Source organism: Sapajus apella, unplaced genomic scaffold (genome assembly GCF_009761245.1).
Source record: "Sapajus apella isolate SASKATOON/1434 unplaced genomic scaffold, GSC_monkey_1.0 scaffold13, whole genome shotgun sequence".
NCBI classification, from domain to species: domain Eukaryota; kingdom Metazoa; phylum Chordata; class Mammalia; order Primates; family Cebidae; genus Sapajus; species Sapajus apella.
In genome coordinates this window covers 27,142,981-27,158,729 of record NW_022436953.1, presented here as the reverse complement: position 1 = coordinate 27,158,729, position 15,749 = coordinate 27,142,981, and the positions used below count along the sequence as shown (strand labels likewise).

The 15,749-nt window shown below is 53.5% G+C and overlaps 1 protein-coding gene across 3 annotated transcripts in view; it reads left to right on the top strand.

The window, feature by feature from the left end:
* Positions 1-13,091, top strand: part of CHST15 (carbohydrate sulfotransferase 15) — an 84,165-nt gene extending 71,074 nt beyond the window's left edge. For all 3 annotated transcript variants that reach the window (XM_032281936.1, XM_032281935.1, XM_032281934.1), the window contains exons 7-8: positions 8,506-8,653; positions 10,442-13,091. In XM_032281936.1, the coding sequence (XP_032137827.1) occupies positions 8,506-8,653; positions 10,442-10,632 (339 nt within the window). In that variant the 3' untranslated portion in view covers positions 10,633-13,091. The remainder of the gene's footprint in view (positions 1-8,505; positions 8,654-10,441) is intronic.
* Positions 13,092-15,749: the final 2,658 nt, after the last annotated feature.

Genomic DNA, 15,749 nt, shown 5'->3' with positions numbered 1-15,749 from the left:
AATTTATAGCCTTTTTGAATGCAAAAAGCTGTTAATGGTGAATTCAGCACCTTTTAGCTGCAGGATGGTTTTCCTTGCTGGGCTCCCGGGGCTGGCTGAGTGCTTCATCAGCAGGGCTTATGCAGTGAGGCTGATGCTGCTGCCTGTCCCGGAGTGGCTTTACAAGCTGTGCTCTGCTCAGCTTCTCCTGGGGCCAGGCACGAACAGTCCTGCTTTGGAATCTCGGAAGCCCCCAAGGTGGGGAGCTTTAGGCCAAGAGGCTCTGCCCGCTGTTTCTTATTACAGAGGCCATCGTATCTGGAAGGCAGCAATCGGGGCAGCGGGTGGGATTCCAGGCTGTCCTGCTGGACTTTGTAGTTTGGCAAGGAAGATGCCACAGGTCACAGGTAACCCCAGAGCCTGGCTGTAGTGCCAGGTAGGAGGAGTGTACTCTGGAAGCCCCATTGGTGTGGGTCAGGTTCCCAGCTTGAGCACTTGCTGGCTGTGTGACTCTAGGCCATTGTCTCAGCTTCTCTGAGACTCAGTTGCTTTGTCATACAATGGGGTCATAATGCTGCTTTACTAGGTTGTTGTAAGGATTAGAGTGATGGTTCTGTCATGTATTCCTGTGCTAATTCTTCCTGCTATGTCCCCTGCATGGTGCTGCGTCCTGGGGCCTATGGTCCTTGCCTTCCTGTGCAATTGGTGGGGAGAGAAGATGGAGGCTGGGCAGGGAGCTCTGGTCCCCAGAGAACCACCTGAGAACAGAGCATCAGGCAGGTTCTTAGGAGAGGGAATGTCTGTGCTGAGGCCTGAAGGATGAGCCGGCCAGGGAACCGAGGGCCACATGTGTAGAGTCCCAGTGGTCAGTACCCCCACCATGCAGAGCAGCCAGCCGTGTGGTGTGGGGGATGGGGGCAGGGAGGGAGGGGGCTTGGGCGCATGGCACTTGGGGCTGCACCACCGGGACTTAGTGAGCCTCAGAAGACGTCAGATGTCACCCCGAGAGAGATGGGACCCCTCAGGATTTTAAGCAGAGGATAGTGTAGGAGTGCAAAAGAAATGTCTGATTACCATGTTCATGGCGGAGGCACCTGTAATAAAGGACTAATAGGAAAAAGCACACGTATTTGTTTAACATACGTTTCTTGTGACCCGGGAGGGAGCCTTCATAAGGGAATGGAGACCCGGAGAAGCAGGAAACTGGTCTATTTGTGCTTAGGTTTGATGAAGAGAGCAGTGGGGCAGAGGGCTTTGATTGTCAAAGGGGGAATGACCAGTGGCCCTATGGCCACCATCACAGGGGACACAGGGTCTTGGGGAAACTCGATTTCTGTGTGGCTTGGCCAGCACAGCTCGTCAGCCTGGCTTCGTGACCCAGAACCACTCTCAGCTGTGGCTCTTGGCCCTGGATCCCTATGCAGTGAGTCTGAGGAAACAGGCAGGGCAGCCTGGCCTGGCCCTCAAGGTGGCTTCCTGAGGGGGTCTTGGGGCTGGGGTTGGCAGGAGGAAAGGGGCACTGGGCGTGGCACCTCAAGGTGGGTTTGTCGGGGTTTCCTCCAGCACTGATCACGATGCTGAGCACAGAGGGGCGCCCAGTGTGTGGCGACAGACATGAATTGAACTGCAGCTGTGACTCAGGCCAGGCATGTTTCGTGCCACATCAACACTTTCCTGCTGCAGGTGGACAGAGCGAGACTCCCTCCTGCAAGCCCCGCACGGAGGACCCTCAGTCCCAGGCGTAAACAGTAATAGCAGCAGCTAAGAGCCAGCGCTATGATGGGTCAGATATCAAGGTTGGCATGCCAATCGGGGAACATGCACGTGGACTGGATTTCCTCATCATTCACCATGCCTGATCCAGTCCGCCCACCAGTCCTTGTCCCTCTTTCTCCCTGTTATTTCTAGAGAGTTCCACTGTTCTCTTACCCTCTGCTGCTGCCCGGATGCAGCTACTGGCCCTTTTATTGCTACCCTCACCTGCACAACTTCCCTCTCTGGGAGATAACCCCTCCCCAGGCCCCTTCTCACCTTGATCCATTACACCAGGCATCTTTCTAAAGGGCTGAATTGCCATCACTGTTGATGGGGTTCAGGACACACTGCCCCAAAATATAACGGCTTGGCATTTGAGAAAATGTTAGAAAACAGGAAGGCCACTCTAGCCTCCCTGTCCCTTTGTCCCCTCGTCCCCTCAGCTGGCTGTAAAACCCTCACAGCAGAGCTGCCCTCCCTGCACGTCCTCATCTCTGAAGACGCGGGGGCACAGAGGCGAATCTGAACAGACAGTCCTGGCTGTGTCTCCCCTAGCTCCTGACCATGAGATTATTCCCCTCACAGGGATTGGTGGCTCCGAGCTCCCTTCTTTGGCTGGCACGCACGCTCTCTCTTAATCAGCCAGTATTTATAAATGCAAAGCAAAGAGAGGAAGTTCCCCAGCATTATTAAGTGACATAATTTGAAATCCTAAACAATGGTCATTGCAAACAAAATTTGTAGTGTCGTCAGAATCCCGTCTCCAGGTGAATTTAAAGCACGGCTGAGGGATTCGCCTACTTTAGTGGGTAGCGGGGGTGCAGATCTGTTCCCCGAGGGTCAGGGGCGCAGGCCTCCCCCAGGAATGAATCTTGAAGGAAAAATCCAAGGAAAATCCAAGAGGCAGCGAATGGGAATGTTGTCCTGTCTTTCCTAGGGGCCTCCTTTCAGCGAAGGAATAACTTGGTTGATGGCCTTCCGGCCTTGTCTGAGGCCAGCACCTTGACTGAGGGAGGGGTGAGGAGGAAGGCAGCGGGTGGTTCCTGGCCCCAGCCGGCCAGGTGACCCCGTTTGCCTGGCCCCCTTCTCTGCCCAGGGGCCTCCTGGTAGATCAGAGCCACCAGGTGCAGCCTGCCAAGGAGGCTGCTTGTGCCGGTCAGAGTATGGATGGGAAGTGATGGATTCAGCCAGTGTAGACCCAGCACCGACCTGGCACTGCACCTTCACGCAGGCCCTCCCGTGCCTGGGGCTTCCTGATTATTACTGGGAAGACTGAGGCTCAGGGAGGCAGCCTTCCTCTGGAGTCACAGCTAGTAAGCAGAGGATAGGACCCAAATCTAGGCCTGTAACCCAGCTTCCCTTAGACGCGTGTTTGGCCTCACATTTCCCCGGTGATCTGATCCTCAGTGGTTGCAATGCTGCACCCGCGGTGTGGCAGGCCCTGGTCCAGGAGAGAAGGCGCGGGACGGCGCTGTGACCAGTTGTGTGCTTGGAATGAGGCGTGCGCCCCACCTTGGCGCCCCACCTTGGCATTTCTATCCCATTGCGCCTCTTGAAACTTTCTCCTGTTCATGGTGCTGCATGACTCTCAAAACAAACCCAGTGGGTGGGTGGGAGGACAGGAGTCGTCAGTGTCACTGTCAGCAGATGAGGACAGTGAGGGACAAGGTATCCAGCTAGTATGGTCGTAGAAGGGGCTCGAGCCCTCCCCTGCAGGCCCTGGGACTGCTGAGTTCTCTCTGCAGGAGACTGCCTGAAAAGGACTGGGAAGAGTGGGGCAGGCCTGGGCTTTGCACTGTGACTCCGAGGAGGAAGAAGGAAGGAGGAGGCCGCTTCAGCTGGGCTGGGTTTCGATGGGCAGGGAGAGGCAGGGCAGGGGCAATCTCCTGACTCAAGGCACAGTTTATTTTAATAGCTTTAAATAGTGTTTCTTGCCACAGAAGAGTGAATGTCTAATGTGCACGTGTAGTCTGCATGCTACTGGGCACTTTGTACCAGGCAGAGCGTTTCACACCCCCATCCAGTGCCCCAGGACCAAACACTTGGGTGCTTTCTCCCACAGAGAAGGGAGGGTGTGCCCCTGCCCTCCTGCTCCGGGTCAGCACTCCAACTGTGAACTTAAGAGCACTGCTGATAAACGTGAGAGCACTGCTGAGACTAAGCCATGAGTTCACGGCACCATCGTGTCCTCCCCGTGTTGTGTATGCTTGAATCTTCCTAATAAAAGGTTCCTAAAACTCCACCTGTGAGAGAGGAAAGGCGTCTAACCTTTGTTCATTACTGCCAGACCCTGTCCCAAGCCCTTTCAATGCATTGTCTCATTAGAGATCCTTGAAATCCATCCCTGTTTTACAGATGGGATCCCTGAGGCTCACAGAGAGGTTCATTCTCCCACCCATAGCTGGTATCAGGCAGGCTCAAGGTTCAATCCCAGGTCTGATGGCCTTTGAAACTCAGGGAGTTTCTGCCTTCCCTAGCTGGCTCCTGAAAGCAAAGGGTTTTGCTGGCACGAGGCCTGGGCTTTTATGTTCAATTTTGTGTTTTGCTGAGGATGACAAGATAGTAGTTTAGCGGGCACCCTCTGGTCAAGGAGATCCCCAGGGGCAGGCTCAGTGGACAGGAGGGATGTGGCAGTAACAGATTGTCCCTTCATCTTCTCTTCAGTCCCTGGAGAGCTCACATAGCAGAGAAAGAGCCAGGCAATCGGAAACCTTCCTCTTTGAGGTGAATTTTTATTTCTGGGAGGAGAAGCCAGTTTCCCTTAACCGTGAATCCCAGCCCGGCCACAGCCCTGGGAGGGCAGCTTTGTAAGGCACCCGGGCCCCCTGCACACCCCGCGGGAGGCATTCACTGCCTTCCTGTGGCACCAGGATGCAGGGGCAGCACAGACCCCTCTGCCTCTGGCCAGCCCCCGCCACTGTTCTGCAGCACATCCTACCCTGGGGGGTGCTCAGAGCGGCCAGTGCGCCTGCCTCAGAGCCGGGGCTGGAGAAGCCCTGTGCCTGGACGAGCAGCAGCCGCAGCCCCTGGGAACTTGTCAGAAGTGCAAGCGTTCAGCCAGCCCCAGACCTCCTGAATCAGAAACTCTGGGGACAGGGCCATGGTCTGTTTCTCAGGCCCTCCAGGTGGGTGTTTGTGGGCTCAGGTTACAGAGCCACCACTCCCTTCTCCTTGCCCTCTGGGTGGGGGAAACCTGCTCCAGGGCTTGCTTTACTCTGCCTGTCTTCTCTCCAGCCACTCCTTTCTCCATCTGTGCATCACAAGGTGATCGCTGAAGTCTGTTTCTTTACCAGTTCAGCTCTGTCTCCACCACGAGATTGCAGCCTCCCTGAGGTCAGGGCCTTGTCTGTTAGCAACAAATCACCATTGCCCAGTGGGGTGTCTGGCACATGGTGGCACCAGCTCAGCTGATTTGCCAAATGAAGAATGGGGACTAGTGGGGATGCTGGATGGGGACTCGCAACTGAAATCTCTAGTTGGGGACAGAGGGGCTCGGCCAGGTACCCATCCCTAGTTGGGGACAGAGGGGCTCGGCCAGGTACCCATCCCTAGTTGGGGACAGAGGGGCTCGGCCAGGTGCCCATCCCTAGTTGGGGACAGAGGGGCTCGGCCAGGTGCCCATCCCTAGTTGGGGACACACAGGCTCGGCCAGGTGCCCATCCCTAGTTGGGGACACACAGGCTCTGCCAGGTGCCCATCCCTAGTTGGGGACACAGAGGCTCGGCCAGGTACCTGTCTGGGGAGAAGGGGGACTGGGACTGTGCTCAGCTCAGCCCCGGCTCTTGGCAGGCGTTGCTGTTCCCTGGGGCCCTGCATGGGGGACGAGCCCCATGTGCACAGGTGACCTGGCTTCCGGTCCTGGCTCCGAGAGTGTTGGCCTCTGACCCTGAGTAGCCCCCTGCCCTACCCTGGGCCTCCGTGTTTTTATCAGTGAATCCACTGGCACAGTTACCTTCAAAGGCTTCTCTCAGCTCTGATGTTTTCTCATTTTAAGCACATTGGGCACTTGCCCTAAATACTCTTTTTACTTTTGTTCTATTTTGGTTCTCTGTCCTATACAGGGAAAAGGTGAGGGAAAAGAAATCTAATGGGGGCTTTGTCCTGTCTTCACGGTGCATGGCTGTAGTAGTGATGCCGCCTGCACCAGAAACTGTCACTTGAGGTGACCACACTCCCACTGCCTGGCAAGGGAGCTGCGGGTTGGGGTGGGAGTCAGGGACCATTGGGGTGGATGGGTCAGAGGGAAGACACAAAGAGGGAGGGAGCTAGCTCCGTGAGAAGCCCCCGAGGGCCAGGAGGCCCTCCCCGCCTCCAGCCCCTGCGGTTTCCTCTTGTCCTCCTCTTCCTGGTCCAGCCCTGCCTGCTGAGGAGGACCACGCTGTGGTGTGGGCCCGTGTCCACCTGAGACAATGCCGGGAGCTGGGGACAACGGGTACCAATGAGGTTTCAGAGAACATCTGTCAGGTGCAGTGCCCGGTCAGGTGCACGGACAGGCCACGGCTGCTCTACAGCACTCCAGCCTGCCACAAACACCTGGCTGCTTTCCTTCTGGAAAGTTCTCCTGTTGAAAGGCACGTTCTCTGGGAAAGATAAACCTTATCAGACTGGTCTCCCCAGCGAGGGATGACCTGCAAGCCTGCCAGGGAAAGAATTGAAAAGCCCCAGGAGGCTGGTGACTTAACAGCGAGATGGTCTTGTCAGGATTTGTCTGCGTTGGAGGCGACACGCATGTTTATTTCCGAGACTGGCACGTTCTCATTTTCTCTTTAGCTTCGGCCCAGCTTGAGGTCCTTTTTCTGAGCTGGCATGTGAGGTAGCAACAAAGTGTGGGTTGGAAACAGCTAATGAATTTTGGAGACAACTTATCCACTCTAATTGCTTTTCTTCCTCCCCACCCTCCTCCACAGTTAGGAAAATAATGAAATGGGAAAGGAATCATTAGCATCTGTACATATTTTGCTCAGTCTTTCATTGTCTTATTGCTAACACTGTATTCAGCAATTGCACCCAAGAACCATGTTGAGGGCCAGCTCCAGGCTCTGCACAGGATAGGATGGTGGAGAAGCCGCAGTCTCTGCCCTCAAGGTCAAGGTCCAGGCCAAGCTGGGCAGGAAAGGAAATGTGACATGAGAGTGTCTGCCTAGAAAATGGGAACTCCGAAGAGGAGCCTGGGGAGCTGGGAGGTGCTACATCTGGGAGGATGAGCTGGAAGTTGAAGCCACGCTTTCAGGACTTTCTACGCGCAGAAAGCTATGGAGGCTTTAAGCAGGGCTGGCTGTGGCCAGGTCACCGGTTTGGAAAGCCCATGCTGGTGGCAGGATACAGATGGGAGTGCAGAGACCTAGGAAAGAGGATCAGCCAGGAGGCTGTGTCAGCTTCAGGCAGGTGTAGATGGGGCATCAACCAAGGGATTGGTGGCAGATGAGAAGTTCTGGGCTGACACAGATAGGCAGAGCAGGGTCCCTGGGTACGTGGGGAAGGGGCAAGGGGAGAACCCTGGAGAAGGGGGCCTCATGGTGAAAGGGGAAGAAGCTTTTTTTTTTTTTTTTTTTTTTTAATGGAAGCTTTGCTAAGAGTTTAGGGTAAACTGTGGGGTTAAACTGTTCCCAAGACTCCCTCACTTCCAACACTAGTTGCAAGTTCAAGAGAGATATTCCTCAACCCACGTTCAGGTTCAGTAATTTTCCAGAAGTATTCTCAGAACACACTGGAGGCTATCACTCTCATGGTTATGATTTATTACAGGGAAAGGATGGAAGATTAAAGTCAGGCAAGGGAGGAAGTGCAGGGTCAGAGTCCAGGGGGACCCAGATTCAGAGCTCCGAGTCCACTGCCTGTGGAGTCATACACGGTGTTCGCGCCACTAGCCGTGGTGTGTGACAATCCTCGTGGAGCGGGGTCCAGGCTTTTTACTGGGGCTCCATCACATGCAGCTCCTGTGGCTGACCTTCAGCCTCCAGTCCTACCAGTCAGAACTGATACCACATGGCCCAAAGCCCCATCATAAATCACAGTGTCAGCCTGCCTATGGCCAAAGCCCACAGGCCAACCAAGACACTTCTGTCTGGGAGGATGTCCAGGGGCCTAGAGATCACCCCCCAGGAGCCAAGGGAAAGACTAGCGCTCTCTTTGAGTAGAGTTAAATCTTCACCACACAGCTTGCGGTAAGGCACGAGAGAAGAAACAGAAGGATGAAGACCCAGGAAATGGGTAATGGAAAGAAGAAAGGATTCAAATAGAAACATCACCTGTGGACTTGGTTAAGTGCCGATTAGACACTGACTGACACATACCCTCACGGTCAAGGCTGTTCCTGTGGCAGCAGGCATTTGGCTTGTCACTCATCTAGGTTGTTTTTGGGGTGTCTGTGGTTGATTTTTCACAGCCCGTTGTGTGCTAGGCATAGAGGTCACACCTGGGGAGTGGAGAAACAGCCAGGATATTGTGCAAAGAACATACGCACCACTGGGTGGCACACCCTTGACCTCTTCCCTGCACTTCAGTCCTTACCTGTGAAGCGGAGGCACGGAGCTATTTACAGGGTGTTGTGAGGATTAAATGCAGCCCCTAGTATAGGAATTCTTTGTACATGCAGCACAAAACTCCCCATAAAGAAGCAAGAATGCCTTGTGTTAAAATCCAGCTTCTGAAATTAACTTTGCTAGGGTAACTCTTTTGTGGTATAGTGAAATGCCATGCCACAATTGGAAAAGTGCCCTATGATGCCAGGGCCACTGCTCCTGAAATAATGCCCTTCTTCTATGGTCCTAGGTGAGGCTCCAGGTCGGGCTCTATGCTGTGTACCTTCTGGACTGGCTCAGCGTTTTTGACAAGCAGCAGTTTCTCATTCTTCGCCTGGAGGATCATGCATCCAATGTCAAGTACACCATGCACAAGGTCTTCCAGTTTCTGAACCTAGGTATGAGTGTGGTGCTTAGACTCACGGGGCAAAGCATGAGCTCCATGGACTTGTTCTGGGAGCCTTCTGGGTCAAATGCGGACCTGACCAGCTGGATGGGGATGGGCTGAGCTGGAAGCACTCAGGATGCCCTCAGAGAGGCCTGCTCATTACCATTTATTGAGCACCAACTACACACAGGTCATTAGTGGGGTTGTGGTGAGGGAGTCCCTGGAGAAGAGGAGTTGGCTTCCCTTCTGGGAGCTTATGGTCTAGTGAAGACAGAGGAGGAATTCGTAGGACACCTAACTGAATGATAGGTAGGCTGCCATGGGGAAGGTCAGCACTGTCTTGAAAGTTATGTGCTGATGGCTTGGGATCCCAGCTACTGCAGGGATGAGGAAGCCTTCGTGGAAGGGAAGGGCCTGAGAGCTGAGCTTTGTAGGACCAACAGGATGTCACTAGGGGGTTGGAGAAGAGGATATGGGGCTTGGAGGAGGGAACAGACAGATCATTGTATCATCTTGGGTGTTCTTGGAGATGGCTGAGTTTTGGCTGCTGGTCATGGCTGCTGGGCCCTTAGCATGTGGATACCAGCCCCCTCCCCCAGGGGCCTGAGCGGCACTTTGTGGTGACAGGCCACACTACTGGCTGTGATGATGGCTGGCAGAGGCATGTGTACAGGTGGCGAGTGCTGCCCATGTGGATGGGGCACCCAAGGATGGCTTGAAAGGCTGAGCAGGCTCGGAACAAGCTGCCCTCCTTCCCAGAATACCTCCTGCAGCCCTGACTAATGGTTTTGCCCAGGAACTTTGTTAATTGAATATTTCTGGAAATATATCTGCCTACCACTGGGACTTGGGCCTCTTTGATCATTTGATTTTGTTTCTCCTTTTTTTGGAGACCTGGTAATATGATGGATTTTGATGAGTTCTTTCCCTTCCAAGGCTTAGAATCATCTTTCTTTGATTTGGCCCCATGTTGACTCTGTCTTATTAATGAGCTTGTCTTTTGTCCCCAAGATGGACAGTAAAGTCAATTCTGTATCTTATATGACCCTAGGATACTCGGACATGCTTTTTCTGTATATGGGCTAAGGACTTTAGCCAGATCCCAAGAGCCCCAGGTAAAGAGGCTTGAGCAGTGATGGGTTACACCAAGAAGCTGTGGCCCAGAGGGTGGGATGTGGGGGTGACCGACAGCCCCTGCCGGCAGGGCCTCTCCTCACGATCTCCTTGCTGTAGATGGAGGTTCAGCCAGTGGGGGCTCTGGGGACAGGTGGCCTCCTCCCTACCCTCCTCCTTATGGCCACTTCATAGCAAGATGCACAGGGTGAAACTGTCCAGGCCTGGGGCCTTTGGCATGAGCAGCCTAAAGTAGAAACGATGATGGTGGAATTCCGGAGGGATGCTGAGCAGGAGGACTGAAGCCCATGGGCTGTGGCCGGCAGGCTGCACATTCCTCCAAGGATGAGCTGACACCCTTGGGAGCAGCCCATCCAGGGCTATTGGAAGGGAATCCTTCAGGTCAGCCTTGGGCGCTGTATCGTTATTAAATGCCAGTTGGGCCCCCCCAAGGGTGGGCATCCTGCGCCCGCTGTAGAATTTCTTTGCAATTTCCTAATGGTGTTTCCACCTTCCTCCCTTGGTGCCTCCAAAATGGATCCAGCCAAAGAATTTTAATCCCCAAATACATTCTTCTTAAAGGAAACTCCTGTCTGAATACAAAGCATAGCTGGAATTTCTGCCAAGTCCCTTTTACTTCCTGCCATGCCTCCTGCCTTACAGGACTCATCTTCTTTTATTCTAGGGCCCTTGAGTGAGAAGCAGGAGGCCTTGATGACCAAGAGCCCCGCATCCAATGCACGGCGTCCCGAGGACCGGAACCTGGGGCCCATGTGGCCGATCACACAGAAGATTCTGCGGGATTTCTACAGGCCCTTCAATGCTAGGCTGGCGCAGGTCCTTGCTGATGAGGCATTTGCGTGGAAGACAACGTGAGAGCTGAACTCGTGCTGCACGTGCTGGGCCCGTCTGTGCTGTCATCGCCAGGATTTTACAAATCTCTCTTTGTGGGGAATTGTTTCACTCATGGTGTGGAGAACCCCAGGACTCCGCCACTCTAGGCACACATGAATTAGAACCATTTTGGAATTTCCTTTGTGATGTTCAAGAGCTCAGCAATGGGCCCCTCAGAGAGCTTTTCTATCTGAGGCCAGCAGAGACCCCAGTTTCTCAAAAATCCAGCTCTGCTCCGAGAGTCTCCTGAAGTGTGGGGAGGCAGCCAGCATGCCCTGCACTGGGCATGGAGAGAACACCTGGGGAGGCAGCCCGGCCTGCCCTGCCCGCCTCCGCCTTCTGGAGAGCCTGAGTCTGGGTGCTGAGTCAGCACGCCAGAGGTCACGCCACAGGTCATGGCCTGGCTGGAACTCACACTTCACATTCACTTCTTTTCCCCCTAGAGATGGGGTCTCGCTGTGTTGCCCAGGCTGTCTATATTCAGTGGCTATCTTCACAGGTGTCATCATATCACATTCACTTCTGAAACACTCTAGTTGAGATCGCAAAACTCATTGGGACAGAGAACTGCAGTCTTTCGAGAATGGAGGCTCTTCCATTTTTTTTTTCTCCTTTACTCCAAAGTCAGCCCTGCAGTTTCTTCAGATGTAAACCCTGTTACCTTACTGTTTCCAAAAGGGAAAAAATAAGTCAGTTTTTGGCAGCACCTTCATCTCTCTGACCTATCCTGTCCTGTGGACTTTACTTATGTTAACACAGAAAACGAATGCATTTAAAACAAACCACTTTCTGCATTTGACCAGCCCCCGCTCTCTCTCTGCTGCTCTTTATACTTTTTCTCAAGAAACTAAGTTTATAATTGGAAGGGAAATTTTTACTGTTAATGCCAGAATGAGCAACCTCAAGGAATTGAAAACTTCATGGAAAATCTAGGTAATTCAAGCCCTCATCAGGTTTATAAGATCATCAGAGAAACAGAGGATTTTAATCTTTAGTTCTGGCCGGCTGCAGGCTCCGTTTCTCTGCCTTCCCATTGGGAAGAGTTTATTTCCACATTCTCTACTACATGTGGTCAAAGTTCCTCACCCAGCTAAAGGACTGCAGATACTTGTGTCCCAATTCTGAAACACGGTGCACAAGCTGAGCTTGGGCTGAACACGGCATATTGAGATTTGGAATGAGATCTCTAAGAGCCGTGTTCTTCATGGAACTTCGCAGGCTACTTGGCAGCTTGGTTTACCACTGGAGGGGCTAGAGGTCTTGTCATGTCTTGGAAGTCACGGGGAAGACTAAGAGAAGGCCTGAGCATCCTTGGCAACAGCCCAGGTGGGATCTGGATGAAGCTTTGCACTCAAGTGTTGTTAAGGGAAGCTTCCTGTGAACCAAAGTTCCCAGGCCAAGATCTCATCCACCAAAGCCAGAAAGGGCAAACACCTGTCTCCCGAACTCTAACTTGTACGTGTGAGACAGACTGGGCTTCGGGGCTGGGAGGATCTGCAGTCACTCCGTCCCCTCCTGGTGCTGTTGTCTTTCTGCCATTGGAGAAGGGACGCACAGCCTGTTTGAAGGCCTGCAGAGGGCTCGGCGCCAGGGTGGTCGGGGCTGTTTCTGCTACTGAAGGTGCTGTGTGTCCTTTACGCCCACCGGCAGGGACAGTTCCCTGCTCCTTTATAGGCGGCACTGGGAGCAGCCACCAGCAGGGAAACCTGGCTTGAGCACAAGGATGCTTCAGGGAGAGATCACTTCAGTGCGTGTGTATATTTATTTGCAGTACAGAGAGAGTGCGTGTGTGCGCGTGTGTGCACGTGTGGGTGGGTGCATCTTCTGAGTGGGTTCTGTTCAGTTGCTGATGAGGCTCCTCCACTCTGGACACAACCCTTTATAGATTAATTTCTCTGCCAATTAACTTGTCATTTTCAGTACATATTTTACTATTCCATACCAACCATAATTACAACAAGGGATTTTTCTTATGTACTCCTATGCATGTGAATAACATGTGGTGTAATTCTGCTTCTTACAGAAGTATTACTGAAGGTATTATTTCCAATATTATTTGGTTTATTATGCGGATCTTTTTTATATATGCAGGCCCATCCCTTCTGTGCCAATCAATGCCATCCAGACATGGTCTTTCCCTCCAGGAGCCTTTCTTAGAGGGCACATCTGCTGCCTCTGCTTCCTCTGGTTCGAGGCCCGGCTCTTGCTGACAGCACAGGTTCCGTTCTGGGCGGTGGTTCTCGAGCCTGCCATTCAAAACCAAAGTGAATTGGAGCATTTCTCATGACGTGGTATTGAAGTTCCTTTGTGTTCTCAAAAGCTGTGTACCAGATTGTGTTAAATTGTACTCCCTTAGTCCTGTAAAGTACGTTAAGTGAACCGCAGTTATGCTGTACTTTTATTAATATTTAACATAATTAAAGATGGATCCATATGAGTGATGCCTGCGGGGCGCGTGCTCTTCCTCTGCAGCCCAGCTCTTCCTGGAAGGTGCTTTTACGGTGTCCTGTATGCGTGAATGAATTGCGGTGGTTTCGTGTCAGACCCACATGAGTTGTACAGGCATGTGTAAAGGGCAGTTACAGCCGTTCTGGTGGGTGAGAGACGAGGCGTGGTCGTGCCAGCAGCAGACAGAGGAGAACCCAAGACCAGAGAGAGGATTCAGATGCTACCAGGAACCCCCCGTGCAAGTCCTGTTGGGGCGTGAGTCAGGGTGGGAGGTCTGGCCCAGCCCACAGTCAGGCCTAGTGTTGTCTTCAGACCTTCAAATTTGAAGGTTAGGTGACAACAGGTCTCGTTCCTGTGGCCTGCCTGGCCCCTGGCAGCTGTGAATTTGAGACCCCCGGCGTCTCTGGCACGTGCCATTTCCACTGAGGGCAAGCCCGCAGGAGGAGGTGGTGTGCGCTCAGCTGGGGCAGCCAGGACAAAAGACCACGAACAGTGGAAACTGATTTTCTGAGTTCGGAGGCCAGAGGTCCAAGCTCAAGGCACTGCAGGGCTGGTTTCTCCGGGGGCCTCTCTCCTGGGCCTGCAGATGGCGGATTCTCTCTGTGTGTTCATGTGGCCACATTTGTATGTCCCTGCTGCCTCTTCCTCCTTATAAGGACACCAGTTGGAGTGGATGAAGGCGCGCTCTGATCGCCTCATTTTAACCTCAGCACCTCTTTAAAAACTTTATCTGCAAATGCAGTCACATTCTGAGGTACTGGAGCCTGGGACTTCAACATATGAATTTGGGGGACACTTTTCAGCCCATACAGAAGGGACCTCTCAGGCTTAGGGCTCTGGAAGCTGGGCCCTCTTGAGCACAGCATGGACCCTGGTGGGTCCCCTAGTTCTGGGCAGACCTTCCTGGGGGAGCCTCTCTCCCTAGCACCACCTTCCACAGTGGTGTGCTGAGGTTGGGGGCTGGTGTGTCCAGGCCTGGGATAGGGAAAAGCCCGTCTTTTCCTGCCAGCGTCAGGAATGGCTTTGCCCAGCAGGGACTGGAGGGCGAGGGGGAGTCAGGAGCAGGATAGGCTGAGAGCATTTCTGAGAGCTGAGGGCTCGACTTCCTCCTCCCTTTCAGGTTTCCTCTCAAAGCCTCTCCCTTGAGGCCACCTACTCCCCACCAAGAAACCAGCCCTCAGGATGGATCCTGATGAGGAGCACGCCTCTTCCCCACAAAATGACTCAATTTGGGAACTGAAGCAAAGTCTGTGCTCCGGGTGGAGGAACTCTAGGGACCCCTGAGTGTGGAGAGAGAGATTGTGTGGGTGGGTATTTTCCTGTTGCTCCAGAAATCTCACCCTCCAGGCAGCCGTGCTGCTTATGGTGAGGTGGATCCCATGGGGACTGATGGGAAACATCACTGATGAATCGGGTTTTCCCATCACTTCACAGGGCAAGGTTCCCTGCGGAGCAGCAGAGGCAGAATAGGTCCCATGCGGGCAGAAGCTGCATTGGCTGGAGCAGCCGTCGCTCTGGGAGCTTTGTGAGTTTCTGCTGCTGTAAAGGAATACCTGAGGCTGGGAGTTTATAAAAGAAAAAAAGGCTTGTTTGGCTTACGATTCTGCTGGCTGGGGACTGGGCATTGGGTGACAGCCTCAGCCTGCTTCACTCAGGGTGGAAGGTGAAGAGGACTGGCTGTGCAGATGTCATAGAGGGGAGGACAGCTCCAGGGGAGGGAGGCGCCAGGCTCTTTTTAACAACCCACTTTTGTGGGAACAAGTAGAGCAAGAACTCACCACCCCCAGGAAGGCACCAAACCATTCGTGAGAGTTCTGCCCCCATGACCCAGACACTTCCCATTAGACCCAACCCCAGCATTGAGGATCAGATTCCAACACGAGGTTTGGGGTTCACACATCCAAACTACAGAAGCTGCTATAAATCACCCAAACCTAGTGGCTCAAAGCAACACAAGCTTATGATCCCACAGTGCTGGAGGCCGGAAGTCTGAAGTCAGTCTCACTGGGCTAAAGTCAAGTGATAAGCAGGGCTGGTTCCTTCCGGGCGCTCTAGGAGAGTGTTTTCCTGCGTTTTCCGGCTTTTAGAGGCCACCTGCACTCATGGCTGGTGATTCCTTCCTCCATTGTCAAGAGCATGGCATCATCAAGCCTAACTCTGCTTCCGAGATCACATGGCCTTCTCTGACTCTCACACTTCTGCTGTCCTAAGGACCCTCGTGATGACACTGGGCCTATGGATAATCGGGGATCATCTCCCCATCTCCAGATCACATCCGCACAGCCCCTTTTGCCATAGAAGGGAGCATATTTGTACGTTCTAGGGATTATGATGTGGACATCTTCCAAGGCTGTTACTCAGCCAACCACAGGAGGGTGGTGTGGAGAGGCGGCCAGTCAGGCAAGCGTGGGATGGAGGGGGCACCCCCTGGCCGGTTCCCTGTGCTCTACTTTATGGTCCGAGCAGGTCTGAGTGGGGAGGGGGCTGCCCTCGACAGAAGGCCGAGCTTCTGGATGCATCTATTCCGGGACGGCGCATCTTCCCGTCCAGGCAGGGCCCTGTGAGTGGGGTAGTGCAGTGCGTGGGACAGGGTGACACGAGGAGGCAGGCCACAGACCCACATCATCCTGAAGTCACATCACAGTCTTTCT